Raw genomic sequence first — 18,827 nt, 5'->3', positions numbered from 1 at the left:
CTCAAACTCAGGAATGCAGTATCTATGATTTTCTAGCACAGCTTTGGACTCCTTTATTTCATATATATATAAAATAAGAGATTCTATGTTATTTCTGTAAGCTAGAGTGAAGGCTGTGGGGGCCTGGTGTTACTGCACAGCTAACCAGCTTGGAAATTCCACTGAGAGTGTTTAGATAAAGACTCCTGCCCTGCCCAGAGCTATGTACTTTCTCACTCAAGCTATTGTTTCCCACAGATTTTCAAAATTGCCCAGTTTTCTTCTTTACTTGTCGAATTTTTGGCTGAAGGTAAGGATCAGCTCATTTTCTGAGCTCTACTGGTTCAGATTCTACCCCATTTAAAGCATTTATGTGGGAGAATGAGAGTGTCCATCATGACTACCAGCATTAAGGAACCAATACTGTTTCAAAGTAACAGGAGTTCCCTCCCCAGCCCAATCTGTGTCTCCTGAGGAAATGCGGGAGGAGCGCTCTGGAAATGGAATCAGGTGTGGCTTCTTGCTGAGCCTCGGAGGCTTGTGGCCTGATAGCTCTTTTGTGGCACCTTTTGTTAAAGCTCTGGTTCAAAGCAATAAGAGGTGCGATCTTGGCTATTTTTAGATTGGAACTATACATAATGGTGTTGGGTTACAAGAAAAATCTTCCACCTGATCTTACTTGTTAAGCCCAAGGTAAAGGGTCTGTGACATGCATGAGTTGCATTTTTAAAAACAAAACAAAAACTTAAATACTGGCTTAACCAGTGACTTGTCTATTCAGCACGTAGGCTGAATGTGGCCCACAGGTGGTATTTACAGAAAAAAAAAAATGTTGCTGACACTTAAACATTCAAAGATTTCAATAAACATCCAAAACTTCTGGCTTCTCTTGCAAAACCAGAAACTTTGACAACACTAAAGCCAAAGCTGAATATCAGCTGCCCCTTTTAGGAACTGCTTGAGTGGTCCAATCCATAACCCCCCCATTCCCTTGTTTAACATTTTCTGTTCTGACTTGACCCTTGTCCACAACCTCTGCTAGTGTTCCTGACCTGTTGCCAGTAGAGTTTGCCAGTTCTCAAGTAGCAGTAATGTTTGTACAGGTCCTGGTCATGCATGGAGTTCTTACTGCTGGTTAGCTCTTGCATGAAAAGCAAGGAAATCAATCATTGTAAAGAAATAAATGAAAGCTTGAGGATGACTTAGTAAATGGAAATATTTGCAAAGAAAGGAGAAGAGGACGTTTTATAGTAAGCTGCTAATTAAGACTGGCCACCTTCAAGAACATTTTATTTCCAGGTATTTTTATGTTTGAGTTAGTAGCAATCAAAACAAGTCAAGTGGCAGGTCTTTCTTGTATGGATAGGATGACTGTGTCCCTGCAGCCTGGACGCTGACTGCTGCGATGAAATTGGATCTCTTGAGCATTTCTTCCAAGGAAAGATTTGGGTAGTAAGCCAGGTAGAAGGCCAAAGCTCCTACGAAACTGTCGCCAGCACCCTGCAATTAAAAGTACAGTTGTGGAGATAAGCATGTAGTCATCTTTCCCCCAAACTTGTATTTTTAAAGTATTTAAGTACACGTTTGGTTTAGAATAGATTTAGATTTACAGGAAAGTTACAAGGATATGACAAGAGAATTTCCATATACCTCACACCCAGTTCTGTAAATACATGACTGTGGTACACGTGTCACAACTAATGAGATAGTAGCGATATATTATTAACTGAACTCCATATTTGTTTGGATTTCCCTAGTTTTGCTTAATGTCCTTTTCTGTTCTAAGATCTCATCAAGAATCCCATATTACACTTAGTTATCACGTCTCCTTAGATTCCTGTAGGCTGTGACAGTTTCTTAGACATTCTTCATTTTTGATGACCTTGATCATTTTGAGAACTGGTCAGGTATTTTGTAGAATGTACCTTAACTAGGATTTGTCTGTTGTTGTTTTTTAAAAATATGTTTTTATTGATTACTAGAGAGAGAAAGGGAGAGAGATAGAAATATCAATGAGAAACATCAATTGGCTGCCTCCTTCCTGCATGCTTTCCCCACTGGGAATCAAGCCCACAACCTGGGCATGTGCCCTGACCAAGAATCAAACCAGTGACCTCTTGGTTCCTGGGTTGATGCTAAACCACTGAGCCACACCAGGCTAGGGCTAACAAATGCATTTTAGATAAATGAAATGTAATTACACAATTTCACTTTGAAAAATCATTCTGGTATTTAACAGCATTCAGGGCCATTTTCCAGTTTTTTCTAGTTTGCTGGCTTTTTTTTTTGGACCCAAGAGCTTTCATTACAAATCTTGAAGCTATACTTCAGCCTTAATAGAGGCCTTGGCATGCAAGACTGTTTCGGTTGCAGCTGCCGTATTTCATGAGCTGGGTGCAGCGCAGTGATGGGTACTAGAGAAGGACTATAACCCATTGTGGATTAACTGCTAAATAGTGTGGCAGAGTTTATATTTTAAGAAAGGTTTTGAAGAAGGGCTCTGTGAAGAAGGGAGTCCTTATGGAATGAGACAGATTTATAGAGAGAAGGAAAGCCTGGAAGGAAGAAGACCTAGGAGGAGGAAGGAACAGAGTGAGCTCATGAGACAGTGAATGGCTTTAAGGAAAATGACATTTTCCCTTGTTTACACATAATGCAAACAATATTAAACTTGTCAAGCAGCAATAGTAATGCAGGTATGAATTCCACACTTTCTTTCCTCCCGTTAATGTTTTCTGAGCGTCTAAGCTGTGTCAGGCACTGCTAGGTGCTCTGCAATTGTTTGGTCCTTCCTGAAGGAAACAATAGAGAAAGAGACACACATGGTTCCTGCCTTCCCTCAGGTTACAGCACAGCAGTGTGACAACAGAAAGGTCTGGAGCCAGAGAAATTATGAGTTTGATGGAGAATGTATTATGAAAATATGGAAAATGCCACAAGATATGAAGAGTCATGGCAAACTCTAAGATTCCAAGTTTTAGTTCTCACATCATATACAAAATTAAATTCTAGATATGAATGTAAGAAATATGACAATAACACTGCCTCTGCCTGAGGCTACCCAGCAGGAGCTATGGAGAGATCTGCAGATTCCTCTTCTTTGTTTGGGGTTTGGAGGTGCCCAAATGAGGCCCAGCTGTGGCCAAATGCAAGCTGCTGTGGGGCCTTGGGCCTTCTTTTGGAAGTTCTGGGTCTCTCTGACCCAGCTGCAGTTTGTTAGGTAATTTTCAGATTGCAAAGGGCCAGGCCTTTCATATACAAAAGCCTCTGCGCACAGCTTGGGTGGGGCAGGGTCTCAGGATCAACAGGGCGGAGCAAACAGCCATGGCTGCTCCTCAGTCCTACCCTAAGAGGCGCCGGGTCTCAGTGTCCTGGTAATCGCTGCAGGCACCTCTGAGAGAAAGCCGCCTTGAGTTCCAGCCGATGCCAAACAGTCCAGTTTCTCTCTGTATGAGTCTGGGTCCCCAGAGACTCACCTGGAACTGGAGTTCAGAGCAGTTGGGAGCTTGAGACTCCCTCCCGATTGAAAAAGACAACCATGTCCTCAATTGCCAGCCCTTTCCACTTGCGCCTCCGTACCTCTGCACTTTACTTCTGCACTGCGCCTCCTCTGAGTCTCAGTGTGCTTTTCTCTTTCCTTCTAGTTATAGAATTTCCACTCAGCCAGCCTTCCTGTGGTTCTGGATGATGTCTGCTTTGTCTTTTAGTTGTATTTTTGAAGTGGTTATGCCAAGCAGCAATTTCCGGTGTTTACCTATGCCACCATCTTGGTTTCTCTCTCTCCCTTTTAATAGCTCATCTTCCTTTGCACTCCTCTTAGGACACTTGGGACATTGTACTATCCTGTGTACAGGCCTGCATACAGTCAGGGACACTTTGAAAACTAAGGGCAGCCACCACATCTCTGTCCCCTCTGTCTTTCTCACTGTGTCACTCAGTGCTTTGCGTTGACCTGACCAATTGGTCCTGTTCCATTGTGCTCTCTTCCAAGGTGGCCAGGTGACGCTCTCTGAACTGCAAGTCACTTTCTTTTGTCATGAACATGGGGGTTAGGTTGCCACAGCCAGAGCTACTTGATAGTCCCATTGTATTGAATCTGTTTATACCATAGGGCTTTCAAATGCCAATAAATTACTTGGCTGTTGATTCACATCTTCAGTATAACTATTTTTAGACATAGGTATAATTTTTTTAATGGAAAGTGCTTTAAAAGTGGAAGCTGTATTGTATCACTATGATTTTCCTGCAAGTAAAGTACTTTCCAATCAATCATTCTTGGAATAATGGAATCATTCTCATTGATACAACATGATGGTTTTAACCTTTTACTGAAAATTATTTTTGTGCCAAAGGGGGTGATGGCATAATTCTTCTTTCTTCAACAGAAATACCCATGTGGCTACTATTCATTGTGTTCTCACAATGACTTCCTCTTAAGGAAGAGCTGCTCTTACAGAATGGATGTGGCATTCTGAAGTTCCTGCTCTCCCCAGGGCCTTCACACTCCTGAGTTCTGGGAAGTTCTGGTCTGTGGTACTGGTAGAGGCAGTTCCCTAGGACTCAAGGAGGTTAAATAACTTGCCCAAGGTGAAGATAAAGGTGGTAAATGGCAGTCAAGAGTGGTACCACGGACATCTGTGGAGATCCAGCAATAGAGCAGATGGAGAAGCTATTTCGGGAGAGAGAGACTGGGCTTTTGACTATTGCTTAAATTTCCCTGTTTCTCCATGGGAAGGGCTTATGTTTTCTGTAGTGATGAAGAATGACAGGGACGAGAGAGTGAAGACCGTGAATCTCTAATGATTTCCCTCTGTATGGGGTCCCATTTTTTAAAGAAGAGAGCTGCCCTGGGCAGGGGTGAGGGAAGAACAGGGGTGCAAAGGAAGCAAAGGTTTTGGGAAAGAATACTTCAGATGAACAGCCAGAGTCCAACCTGGGTAAGGAAGAAAGAGAGGTCATTAGGGGATCAACAGGTCAGAAGAAAATGGAGGAATCTAAGGAAAGTGAGAGCAAGTGTAGGGAAAGAGGTGAGAGAGCTGGTTGTGGTCAGAGTAGGATGTGAAGTTTATTCCCACAGAACTGAAGTAGTACCAGGTATTAACCATTTCCTGGGAGTCACCATGGGAGTGGGAGGCTGGAGTGAAAGTGAAGAGTCACTGTAGGTGAGGGCATCTAGGAACTATGAGACTTGGTGATGGCTCATCCTACATGATGGTAGCATTGGAATGAAGAGAAAAATGGTGATGTAGATGCCAGAGTCTTAGATAAACAGAATTATCAGGAAGGGAGGTCAAGGCTGTATAACTGAAGTGCATGAACCTCAAAGATGTAGGAGTCTCTATAGGACAGTAGAGGAGGGTGGCTGGAAGCTTTGGGATCAGGAGCAGCTTTCGCCTGTGAGTGCTGTATGGGGAGTTAAGGATATAAAGGAGCTTGCATTAAAGGAAAAGGACAGCCAGAGGGCTTAGGTAGAAGGTTTAGGAAGGGGAGAGGCACAGAGCAGTAAGGGATTCTCCTGGGTTCCTGTGTCTCTCCAACCTTCCTTCTTTGTCTCTATCACAGGTCCCTCTTCCTCCTTTGGCACCATTGATACTGGTATTCCATTGGGTACTGTCCTGGCCCATTTCCCTTCTCATTCCCCATAATTTCTTGAGTGACTTAATACTGTGCAGTTATAGTTTAAACTGTTAGCATACTCACCATATACATAGTGCAGACTTTTCTCTATCTTCAGATTCATATATCTACCTGTGAGTGTGTTCCACCAGCCTCATGCACTCTAACTCAACATGCCTGATTTGAATCCATAACTACCTGAACACAGACCTCTGCTTACCTTTTCAGTTTGTGGCAGCTCCACAGTGAAAATCTGGGGGTCTTCTGAATATCTCTCTCCCATATACCTAATTAACCTCCACGTGCCAAGTTTCCATGTATATATTTCTCAAATCTGTCCTCTCATCTCCATCCCTACTCCCATTGCCCTACTTCCTAGTCACATCACCTCTAGAGGACCACATTAACTTCCTAACCAGTCTCCCTGCCTCCAGTCTGGCCCCTTCCAATCCATTTGTGACACTGCTGTACATATGGCCATCTCACTTCCATTCCATTCCAGAAAGCTCTCTGAATGTTTCTCATCTTTCTTAGGATAAAATTTTAGCTCCTCAGCATGGCACACAAGGCTCCATAGCCCACTTTTCCAGTTTCATCTCTTCTTCCTGTTCATGTATTGAACTTTGGGTCTTCATTCACGGAGATACCTTGGCCTCGAGTCCTCCCTTGACTCAACTCAGGTATCAGCTAGGTCAACACATAGTTGCTGACTGGCACTCTATTGAAAACACTGTGTTTCCCTTGAACCCAGGAGCCCGGGTTAGAACCCTCCTAGAGACTCCTGTCCTTGGCCTTTGGTGAGGAGCACACGCTGTCAAGATGCCCTGGAGGAGGGGTGACAATGAGACAGACTTCTGAAAGTCTTAGTTTGTCAAATTCCAGATGATAGAAAAATGGATGAGCTGGAAGGCATGATGAGTATTAAGTGTGGTTCGGGGGGAAAAAACCCCGTGTGATGAAATCAGGCAGCTACAACAGATCTCAGATGATCTTGCAAGAATTATGTCATCAGGAGGCCTCATTTGTTAGGAATCTCTACCCACACTGGATGATTCATCACCCAAACTGCTGAGGGACCCTACAGTTAAAGCCCTTGCATTCCTCCTCGATGTCTTAACGCATTCCATCTGACAAGTGGATCCCACTTTCTTTTAAAAACTTCTCCCTACACAAAGCCATCCAAAGCCTACACTGTGGACCTGAATTCCTCAGCCAGGCTTGTGGCTTTGGAGGCCAGGAAAAAGGCAGATGGGATGAAACATGACTAAATCTCAAGCTAATTTCTTCTTAAAAAAAGAATATTGCAAGGGCCTCAGGAAAGGCAGAGAGAACAACATAAACCCACCAGGGTCCCTGCTGCTGTCCACCCCATGCAGGCAGGGCCACACCAGCTGCTGAGGTGGCTTACCCTGAGGCCAGCTTGGTGGCAAGCCCTGCTTTGCTCTTGCTTCCATGTTCTAAGAATGGGGCTTCTGCCTTGTTCCTGTTTGCAGGAGGTTGAGGCATGAATGTGTGGTTGGACCTGGGAAAGTAAAAGTAATTCTTTGTCCAGGGAGGTCTAGTCATGGACTGGGAGGAGACATGGTGTCATGACCCCTAGGGAAGCAGCACAGAGGGAAAACAAACAAACCTGACTTAAAATCCTGCCTTCTCCCCTCTTCCTTAGCTGTGTCATCTTCTAAGAATGATAAATTCATTATCTTTACACCTACAGTGAAGCCCCTCTCTACATAGCGGGGAACATGTTTTCTCAACGGGGACAATGCAGTAAATGGTTTGGAATGAGACAGACCTGAGTTGGAGCCATGATTTCACCATTCTGGCAAGTTATTCAACCTCTCTGTGACCTATGAGGTAGGGCAATTATAAATACTGAATTAAATAATGTATGTGAAAAGGCCTCGCCCAGTGCCTGGAGCAGAACTGTGTTTAACAAAGGTGAGCTAGACTAGATGGTGTCATCTGGAGGCCCTTTAATGAGCTAATAATGTTTTTGAAAATGAAAGCCCATGACCAGGGTCAGAAGGGGCCAGACAAGGGTTCTAAGGAACAAAGAGGGTCAAGATTCTAGGAGGTGATCCCATGGGTCCTAGGGAAGAGGGCTTTGTTTATGCTGTGCCTGCCTTGTGCTCCCAGCAGAGTAGAAGGTTGAGGGCATCCAGGGACGCTCTTGCAGCCAGGAAGAGGCAGAAGCCAGGCTCCTGTAGCTTTTGATTACAAGGGAGGCTACAGAGTTCTAGCAGTGGCCATCTGTACGTGCCAGGGTCTGTGACCCATTCCTCTCAGGGGGTAGGGGAGGTACTTTATGATGTTATCAGGAGGACATTAGAGAAATGTAAGAGAAGAGTATAAAGGTTCAGAGCCTGGTAAATCTCAGGCTCTCATGGTGGGAGGGGTGTGGAGGGGGCATAGGAGAAGGAACAGGGAGAACAACGAGTGAGGCTTCTGGGAGAGGCCTAGAGCTGGGAGGGGCTGGAGGACAGCATGGGAAGAGGGTGACCTGTGCGCTGCCCAGGGAGAGGAGGTGGTGGCGGAGTCTGGAGGGTGGCAGGCAGACTGAACAGATGATGTGGGGACAGTGTGATCTTGAAGAACATTTCTTCAGGTGTTGGAGCCTGAAGTTGGCGCTTATCCTAGTTAGTGATGGACATTGAGTCACCTGATTTACCTTCTCCGTGTGACTGACTTCACTACTCACTCAAGTATGAATAGAAAGAGAAAGACCCTGCTTAGACCCTTCGTTCTATCCAGTGTATGCATTCTCAATTGGGGCATACCTCCCCACAGGGGTGAAAATTCATTCTTGCAGGAGGTAGAGGGTAGTGGTGAAAAAAATCTTTGATACAATGATTTGTAGCTTTCCAAAGGGCCATGGTACATAAACAGATATAGATAGATGGAGAAATAGATAGAACATTAAAGTTTCATGGGAGAAGAGGACAATTAGGGAAAAAAAAATCCTAAAATGCTCCTTGGGTTGAGTGGTGACTATGAAATAAAGGTTGAGGAACAGAGAAGTAGAGCCTCTTGTCCCAAAGAACTGCCAGTATCCGGGGCTTCTGGTGAGTTACAAAGCCCTAACCAGCAACCTCTCAATTGTAAAGCACACTGGCCAGGGGTTGGTAGCTCCCTGCTTTGTTTCCACTGAGCCAGAAATTCCTACATCTCCCACCCTGTTCCTCTCTTGTTTACCTCCCTCTAAGGCAGCGGTTCTCAACCTGTGGGTCGCGACCATCGGAAAACACATATAGCATATCAGATATTTACATCATGATTCATAACAGTAGCAAAATTACAGTTATGAAGTAGCAATGAAAATGATTTTATGGTTGGGGGTCACCACAACACGAGGAACTGTATTAAAGGGTCGCGGCATTAGGAAGGTTGAGAACCACTGCTCTAAGGTCTCCATGGCCACCAGTAAGCGATGGGCAAACCCACACCCTGGAATGAGGGCTTTTACAAGGAGATTAGAACTATGTGGCTTAGCCTGTCTTCTTCCCAAGGCAGGAAAGTGCAAAGGTCCTCTCCTAGGCAGACAAGACTGAGTGGTCTGTCCGATACACATACATGAGCTACGTGCTGCTCACACAAGACGAAAGCTGTTTCACAGCTCAGATCTGAACATTTCTGTTTCCTCTTATCAGCACATACTTGCATCATCAGGATGAGATCACATCCTTCCCAACCTCAACCTTCCCTAAACAGATCCTTTTAGGAACATCATGATGGACATGAGAACCTTGTTTTCTTATCATTATTGTGTAAGTGCTGCTGATTTTTATTCTAAATAAATCTGTAGGGAACATGACAAATCACTATGTCATAAATGTCAATGACTTTGGCTTTTACCACTAGCCACTTTAATTTATTACATTTAAATCTCAATTATTAGGCTGAGATTGTCTCTTTTAAAGTACTCTTGTGATTAAAAGAAAGAGCAGATATTTTCTGCCTTATATTTCATATTAATTGAGTATGAAACCACATGCAGGGAAGTTTTGATGTGCTTGATGTGCTTTTTATTTCTGTCTTTTAAGTAGGCACAATATTTTCCTTGGCTCTACAATTTATTAGCCATTTGATTAAAAAACAGCTTTAATGAAATATAACTCACATACTGTATAATGTGCCTATTTAAAGTATAAAATTCAGTGTTCTTGACTACATTCACAGGGTTGAACAACCATCTCACAGTCTAATTTTAGAAAATTTTATCCCCCACCAAAAGATACCTTGTACCTGCTAACAGTCACTCCTCATTCATATTCTACCCCCATGTCTAGGAACCACTAATCTGCTTTCTGTGTATATAGATTTGTTAAATATGCACACATTTTTTGAGAAAAATCATTTTATAGTCTAATTCCATAATTAACCAATAATTGAATCATAATTAACTAATTAGATTCATAGCTATCGCTTGATTTTAGCTGGCACTTTTTGTGAAAAGTGAAATTCATGTTGGCCTGGTGGGAACTATTTCATTACTAAAACTGCATTCCCAATAATCACTGAGGCAACAGATTTAGCTTTCTTCCTGCCCAGATATGCTCACTGAAGTACTCTTTGAAGTTTTTTTTTTTTTTTAATTAAATCTTTATTGTTCAGATTATTACATTTGTTCCTCTTTTTTTCCCCCCATAACTCCCCTCCTCCCAGCTCCCGCCCCACCCTCCGCCCTCACTCCCCACCCGCTGTCCTCTTCCATAGGTGCACGATTTTTGTCCAGTCTCTTCCCGCATCTCCCACACCCCTTTCCCCCCCAAGAATAGTCAGTCCATTCCCTTTCTATGTCCCTGATTCTATTATGATCACCAGATTATTTATTCACTTGATTCTTAGATTCACTTGTTGATAGATGCATATTTGTTGTTCATAATTTGTATCTTTACCTTTTTTTTTCTTCTTCCTCTTCTTAAAGGATACCTTTCAGCATTTCATATAATACTGGTTTGGTGGTGATGAACTCCTTTAGCTTTTCCTTATCTGTGAAGCTCTTTATCTGACCTTCCGCTCTGAATGATAGCTTTGCTGGATAAAGTAATCTTGGTTGTAGGTCCTTGGTATTCATCACTTTGAATATTTCTTGCCATTCCCTTCTGGCCTGCAAAGTTTCTGTTGAGAAATCAGCCGACAGTCGTATGGGTATTCCCTTGTAGGTAACTGGGTTTCTTTCTCTTGCTGCTTTTAAGATTCTCTCTTTGTCTTTTGCTCTTGGCATTTTAATTATGATGTGTCTTGGTGTGGTCCTCTTTGGATTCCTTTTGTTTGGGGTTCTCTGCGCTTCCTGGACCTGTAGGTCTATTTCTTTCACCAGGTGGGGGAAGTTTTCTGTCATTATTTCTTTAAATAGGTTTTCAATATCTTGCTCTCTCTCATCCTCTGGCACCCCTATAATTCTGATGTTGGTGCGCTTGAAGCTGTCCCAGAGGCTCCTTACACTATCTTCATATTTTCGGATTCTTTTTTTCATTTTGCTTTTCCAGTTGGGTGTTTTTTGCTTCTTCGCATTTTGAATCTTTGACTTGATTCTTGCGCTCCTCTGGTCTGCTGTTGGGTGTCTGTATAATATTCTTTATTTCAGTCAGTGTATGCTTAATTTCTAGTTGGTTCTTTATCACAACATCGAGGGTCTCATTAGATTTCTTGAGGATCTCACTACATTTATCGGCGGTCTCACCAGTCTTTTCGAGGGCCTTACTAAGTTTATCGGCAGCTTCTAGACAGTTCTTAAGAGACCTTAAAAGTGTGGTTCTGAACTCAATATCCTCCATTGACAGTTTTGTCCTGTTTCTTTGTCTCCGCATTTTTTATGCTTTCTTGGTGCACCCCCTAGTGGTCTTTGTCCGCAGTCTTGTTGCCTTTAAGCCTTGATTGATGTCGGCAATACCGGGGTGATTTGACCTCCAGGCTAACTGGCTATGAGAGTCTGCTGTGTCTGTAGTGGGAGGGCTTCTGTGCTGGATCTCTAGGGCGGTGCTAATCTAGCGTTTGCCTGAGGCTATCCGGCAAATGGCTCTGTGCAGGGCTTGGGCGGGGCGGGTCCCCGGGGATCTACAGGGCGGGCGGAAGGAGCAGTTATGGCGACTCTCAGTTCCTTCCCCAGGGGCTCTGCCTCTCAGAGCCCCAGCAATGGCTGCAAACCTCGGAGAGAAAGCTGCCTTCGAGTTCCGACCGAAGCCAGACAGTCCCGCTTCTCCCGTTTGAGTCTCGGTCCCCAGAGACTCGCCCGGATCTGGAGCTCAGAGTCTGAAACTCCCTCCCGATTGAAAACAACAACCGCGCCCTCCGCCGCCAGCCTGCTCCGCGCACTCTGCACCTGAGTATTTCATTTCAGCACTGCGCCTCCTCTGAGTCTGGGTATGATATTCTCTTTCCTCCTAGTTGTAGAATTTCCACTCAGCCAGCCTTCCTGTGGTTCTGGGTGATGTCCCTTCTGTCCTTTAGTTATATCTCTGAAGTGGTTGTTTGAGGCAGCGATCTCCGGCGTTAACCTATGCCGCCATCTTGGTTTCTCCCTCTACTCTTTGAAGTTTTTAAGTTAAATGATAAATGCACCAAACGCTTGCTGTTTAAGAATTTCTTTGGTGACGTTGTTAGTAAAGGCTAACCTTTAAGGTAGAACCCTACATTCTTCTCAAGCACAGACACATGAACTGTTCTGGCTCGTAAATCATGGTTTCTATGGATTTGGTTTGCTTGAGGGATTTTCTTTTTAAAAAATATTTTTGAATGAAATTTACTGGATTTGTTGATGATAGCCATTCTGACAGGTGTGAGATGGTACCTCATTGTTGTTTTGATTTGCATCTCTTGGATGACTAGTGACTTTGAGCATGTTTTCATATGTCTCTTGGCTTTCTGAATCTCCTCTTTTGAAAAGTGTCTATTTAGGTCCTTTGCCCATTTTTTGATTGGACTGTTTATCTTCCTTTTGTTAAGTTGTATGAGTTCCCTATAAATGTTGGAGATTAAACCCTTATCAGTGATTACATTGGCAAAGTGCTGGAGAAGATGTGGAGAAAAAGGAACACTCGTGCACTGCTGGTGGGAATGCAGACTGGTGCAGCCACTATGGAAGTCAGTATGGAGTTTCCTCAAAAAGTTAAAAATGGAACTCCCATTTGACCCAGTGATCCCACTGCTAGGAATATATCCCAAGAAAACAAACACCAATCAGAAAGGATATATGCACCCCTATGTTCATAGCAGCACAATTCACCATAGTTAAGATCTGGAAACAGCCTAAGTGCCCATCAGCAGATGAATGGATTAGAAAACTGTGGTACATCTACACGATGGAATACTATGCTGCTGTAAAAAAGGAAGGAATTCTTACCATTTGCAACGTCATGGATGGAACTGGAGAGCATTATGCTAAGTGAAATAAGCCAGTCAATGAAAGAAAAATACCACATGATCTCACTCATTTATGGATAATAAAGACCATTATAAACTGATGAGCAAAAATAGATACAGAGGCAGAACAGCATCGAACAGACTGTCAAAACTACAGCAGGAAGGCCGGGGAGGGTTTGGGGGCGGGAAGGGGGGGGGTAAGAGATCAACCGAAGGACTTGTATGCACGTATATAAGTCTAACCAATGGACATAAGACACTGGGGGGTAGGGGAGCCCAGGGGAATGTCAAGGGGAGAAAAAAAAAGGAGACCTATATAATACTCTTTGTAATACTTTAAGCAATAAAAAAAATGAAATTTACTGGAGTAACACTCGTTAATAAAATTATATAGGTTTCAAGTATAACAATTCTATAATACAGTATCTGTATATTGCTTTGTGTGTTTACCATCCAAAGCCAAATCTCCTTCCATAGCTATGTATAGGGTTTCTCCCCAAAATGTATACACACACTTTGAATAATTACAAATGCAGTATTTATTAAAACACATTTCATTTTCAAAATTGGGCTATCAGCTGTTAAAGTGTGTATACTTTTTTGGGGACACCTTGTATGTATTTTCTTTTAGGTTCTCTTTGCAATGATTAATATGTGGCAGTGGACACTTAGCTTCCTTCTCGAAGGCCATGATTCCCTCGCACAGGGCTGAGAGGGGGGTTCAGTACAGACTCACTGCTGGTGTGTGGCAAGTTCTGGGCACAAGAGCTTCAGTGCCCACATACATATGTGCCCTCAGCGATCATTAGAGATTTCCGTAGAAAACAGCATGTCTGAAAATGGACATATTTTTCTAGCCTCTTGTAGCCACTGACCAGGCAATGGTTTTTCCTATTTAACACCAGATAAATTGGTGGGCTTAATGGCAGAATCTGAGGCACATCCACCAAGGGGAGAATCAGTCATTATATAGTCAAAAAAATGGATCTGGCTAGGCCTTCTTCCAACTCTGCCCTGACACAGTGCTCCGACTGCCAGAATCCTATCGGCAGAATGACATGATTGTCGCTTTTCCACAGTACTTGCTGGTTTACAGAGCATGTCTGTAGATGTGTTTCATTTTGAATCTCATTATAATCCTGTGGGGTAGATAGGGCGGGCCTTTCATTTTCCAAATGAGAAACCAAGTGTGAGAAGAACTTGCTCAAGTTCATGGGTAGGTGGCAGGAGTGACACCCCCTCCGTTGAAGGCCAGTCTCCACTAAAGCAGCCCCCTGGAGAGGCCATACATGTACTTCAACTTTGCTCACGAAGGTCTTGAAACTTCTGTTTTGGTATACCTTTAAGATCTGTAGCACACCTCTGACTATCCTCAACGAAGGCACTATTTCATCTTCTAAGTTAGTGATTCTCCAACTAGAGTGTGTTTCAGAATTGCCTGGAGGGCAGATTGTTGGGCTCCACCCCCCAAAGTTTCTGATCCTTAAACCTGGGGTGGGGCCCAGGACTTGTTTCTAATGAGTTCCTAGGGGATGCTGATGTTGCTGGTCCGTGGCGCACTTTGAGAATCACGTGCTTAGGAATTTATTTCTGGAAAGAGTGAATCTGTTAAAACTGAGTTTATTGATTAAGGTGTGGATCAAGCTAGGGAATTCCGTGATTGGCAAAAATAGTGGGCAACTATAAACGCACACCAGCTCTAAAGGGCATTCAAATACGACCCCCACCCACCTGAAGGTTCTGAACAATGGCAGTTGGATTGGACTGAATGTGAAGCTTCCCACCATAACTCTTTTAAAGGGGAGAATTCTCATGAGTGTTTAGCACACGTGTGAAATGTTCATTATCAACCTTTTACTTTCCAGCTTTAGAAAAAGAAAAGAAGCCATGGGGGTGACACCCACATTAGAGAGAATCAGTTATGAAGGAAGAATTAATAGCTATTTCCCAGCTGAGCTAGTGAGACTGGTATGGCAGGGGTCCTTTCTGTGCTGCAACCATGATGGGTGGGGAAGATAAAGGGAAAATTTTGACTCTTCCTACTGACTATTCTGCTGAGATTAGAATGGAGAAGGTGAAAAGATCTGATTTTGGATGCCAAAGATAAACATGCAACATTTTACGGGGGAAAAGAGTTTCAGCAAAAAAGAAAAATGAACTACATTAGGTACTTAAGCTGGGAGTCAATCCTTCCTGTCACAGCAGGGAAAAAAGAGGCGGAGGCCTGCCTAAATATTGGTTCTAATTTTATTTCCAAATCTACATTACATTAAACTCTCCTTGTACTCCTCTTTAATTTACAGCAACTGCTGACACAAATTGGTGTGCCTTCTCTTCTTTGACATCAGTATTTCTCTTGAATTATGCATTTTCATCTGGAACGAGGTTTGTGGGGCTAAAGCCTTCTTTCATTTAGATGGATGAAAACAGAGAGGGGTCAATGGGGGGTCGAGAACAAAATCAATGCGGGGGAGGGGAGATACAGATGTTCAGGGCAGCATTTCACTGCCCAAAAAGAGTGCAAGTGGTATTAAAAAAATCACACTATATTAATTAAAATTCAACTACAAGAGAATAAGAAAAACTCTACTAAACTTCATCCCAGAACTGCCAGATTCTCCAGTTATTGGTGCCCAGAAGTATTTAGTAATCATTTGTAAGAGTAAGATGATCATAATAAGTGTATCACTTCAATTTGATTTAAAATTGAGTCAAAGCCAAAAAAACCCCACCAGCTTGCCACCGCGTGTTTCTCCCATCCCAACCCACATGAATGTAGATGGTTGTGGTGTTCTGCCTCCCAGGTCAGCACCACGGACTGACGGGGCTCCATTATTGGTAACAAATGGCTCCTGGTTCAAGTCAGCAATGTTCCCTATTGACAGAGGTCATTTGTTGGATCCATCTGGGGCCTGACTTTGTGTCTCAGGGTCCACTCTCAGCTTCTGGGTTTGGATGGGTTCTGGGCTGGCCAGTCATACCAGTATGGAAATGGGGCATTTTGATGAAGCTGTAGACATATTGTCTCAATATACTAAGTAACATACAGAACAGATATCTCTTAACTCCCCCCATTTCTGCACCTCATGTCATCCTCAGTTCCAGCCTGGGCTTCACCCTGTGGTGATCCTCAGCCATCTCTGAAAACTCTCCATTTTAAATGTTTACCCATCTCCCACTCCACCCCGGAGTGGGAACCGACGATAAGGTAAAGCTGTTCGCTTTGTACATTGCTTGATAGTTTGGAAAAGAGGAGAAGTTTATGTTTCAGTTATAATAACTTAGTGTAAAAAATGTTCCCCAATCAGTATGGCCACATGAAAGCAGCTCTGGCATAATGTGCTTCGGCTGAAACTGGCTGTGCCCACAGCATGTCATGACATCACTTTGCCTCCAGTGTCGCTCCAGTGTGACCAGGGGTTGGCCAGCCTGAAGAGCAGGTGAGGGTCTGTTGTCAACCTGGGATTTGGCCCTGCTCTGGCAACCTGCGAGTGGGGGGACCCTGGGGCCCAGAGCCCAGTGGGCAGCCCTTGCCCCTCTTCAGGTTCAGGGTCAGGGCTAACGTGCTCAGCAGGCGCCACTGTCAGTCACAACCCTCACAGCTCTTCTGTCTGGCTGGCCACAGAGAATGGCCTGCGGAGACTTAAAACTGGTTACAAACCCCATTCTGGCCAAAATGTCTGTGGTGGGCTAATTTATTCTATAATTTAAAGAATTCCATTATTAATGAAAGAGAAGGAGAATCCTGAGTATGAGCTAACACTGGAATAAAAAAGGCCCATTCTTCAGGCAATATTAATGGGAGCTTTGTATATAAATAACTTTATATATTGGTGAATAAATGGCACTTAAAACTAAAATGTCTGTTAGTGATTCACTGGGTTCTAAAGACCGGCCTTGTCTTCTGTGGTCAGCGATCTTTCTTCTTCGTGACTCCACTATTCTAGACAGAAAACAGTTAATCCAGTATGATTTAGTATCTCACAAATGATTCCGCTGAAATATTTTCTGCCAAATGTTCATCTTCTAACAGCTGCTTTTTTTTTTTTTATATTTCAGTGAGAGGCACTTGAAATAAAATCATTGTTCTCTGTGAAAATTGCCTGCTAAATAACCCAGAGCTACCAGATTATTACACGGCAAAGGCATTTGATAATATTAGCACCAACCGCAGGTTCCACTTCTGCTGATGCACAAAATTTTGAGTAATTAGTCATTGCACAATATTATACTTATATCCTTTTTGCTTGAGCTGTTAGGCCACAAAATCAGCAGGCAGTTGCTGTTATAAAAGGCTTCTCTGGGTTATTTATAATGTGCTGCTTCCTTACAGTTGCTGCTTTACTCTTGGGTCTTGGGCCAGGTCTACACAGTAAAAATGAAGGAACTGAGCGATTGTCCTGTGGCTCTTGCTGCTGAAAGCTGGTGTGGATGATTCACATGAACTGTGTGTGCCTTGGCTGGACTACCTGGTATTCCTGTCTACACAACGCAGATTCATCCCAAACTGCCTCATTCGTCACTTCATCGGGGGAGAGCCTGTAGTTACATGAAGTTACTTCTATTGGGAGTAAACTAGTGTCTGCGCACAGGTGGTAGGGCGAAATACCAGAACTCGCGTTATTATTGACTTCAAGTGCAGGATAAATTTCTGCTCCAAATGCTTCTCTGTTGCATGGATCAGTGATTCCCCAAAGAGTCAGCCAGGACACCCAATGGTGTGCATTGGCCATTATTTCATTTCATTTTATTTTTGTAAATTACTTCCTGTGTCATCTGCAGAATCCCTGATGATATGAGCTGTTTCTAATGGGAGTAGGTCTAATGGGAGTAGGTGAGTTGGGGCTCAAAAAAAATAAAAAAATGCTGAGACCCACTGAGACTGGTAGAATGATCTATTTGTTTTGACCATGAAATAAACATCTTACTTACGCCCCCAACACCCACCTTTTTAAAAATGAAATGAACTACCATTGTGTCCTCTGAATTCTTAAGAGTTCTTCAACCCACTTCTCAACATCCCGTTACCACCTCTCTAGTCCAGGCCATAATCTCTCACCAGATCAGTGCAACAGCCTATGGACACTTCTTCCTGCCTCCCGTCTTATAATCTCCAGAAGGTCTAGCATATACCTAGTAGGGCTTTCAGGAGAGGATGGAGAAAACGGGGGGGGGGGGGGGGAGTTAAATAATAATTTGGTTAAGGTTTCTCAAAATTGATGAGAAACACAAATACTGAGATTCAGGAAGAACAAAGTCATGAGCAGTATAAATAAGAATAAATTCAGATCTGGACTCACTATAGTAAACCTGCAGAATGGCAAAGACCAAGAGAAATTCTTACAAAATAATACTACTCTTCTGTTCAAGTGTCCTACAAGCTAGGTTCTGATATAGGCTGAATCTTCATAGCACTAAACTCCTTAAGCAAAAAGGTCATATTGTGTTTGTAATGTTTTATTTATGAAAAACTACCTGAAGCAAAAATAGCAAAAAGTTAAGAATTAACAAAGCTGGGTGGTGGATCCATGGGTGTGCATGATATTATTCTTCATACTTTTCAGTATAATCAAAACATTTCATAATTTAAAAAGAAGGAAGGAAGGCAGGCAATCCAATTGGCCTTGGGACTACTGAGGGAAGTCGTAAATGTTAAATCTTTGATGCAGTCTGTTCACTTACAAAGTAATCTACGCAGTTAGATCTCACGTGCTAAAACTAAAAATTAAAGCGAGGACTAAGGAGGGAAAAACATTATCCTAACTGGGAACAGAACAGTTATGGGGAAGTCATCTAGCAAATGTAACCATGCTTTTCCTTTTCCCAATTTTGGTTTATTTTATTTTATTACTAGAGACATTGAAAGGAAA

The 18,827-nt window shown here is 43.1% G+C and overlaps 1 protein-coding gene across 2 annotated transcripts in view; it reads right to left on the bottom strand.

Annotated features, from left to right (window-relative positions):
• Positions 1 to 1,252: 1,252 nt before the first annotated feature.
• The window catches only part of RBKS (ribokinase), a 73,951-nt gene continuing 56,376 nt past the window's right edge, over positions 1,253 to 18,827 (bottom strand). Inside the window, exon 8 of one of the 2 annotated variants that reach the window (XM_036335010.1) lies at positions 1,253 to 1,479. In XM_036335010.1, coding sequence (XP_036190903.1) covers positions 1,306 to 1,479 — 174 coding nt within the window. In that variant the 3' untranslated portion in view covers positions 1,253 to 1,305. The remainder of the gene's footprint in view (positions 1,480 to 18,827) is intronic. The other variant, XM_036335012.1, reaches the window with a different exon arrangement.

This window comes from Myotis myotis, unplaced genomic scaffold, assembly GCF_014108235.1.
Source record: "Myotis myotis isolate mMyoMyo1 unplaced genomic scaffold, mMyoMyo1.p scaffold_m19_p_14, whole genome shotgun sequence".
Classification (NCBI taxonomy): Eukaryota; Metazoa; Chordata; class Mammalia; order Chiroptera; family Vespertilionidae; genus Myotis; species Myotis myotis.
The sequence above is the reverse complement of the archived record's forward strand: the minus strand, read 5'-3'. Positions and strand labels throughout refer to the sequence as shown.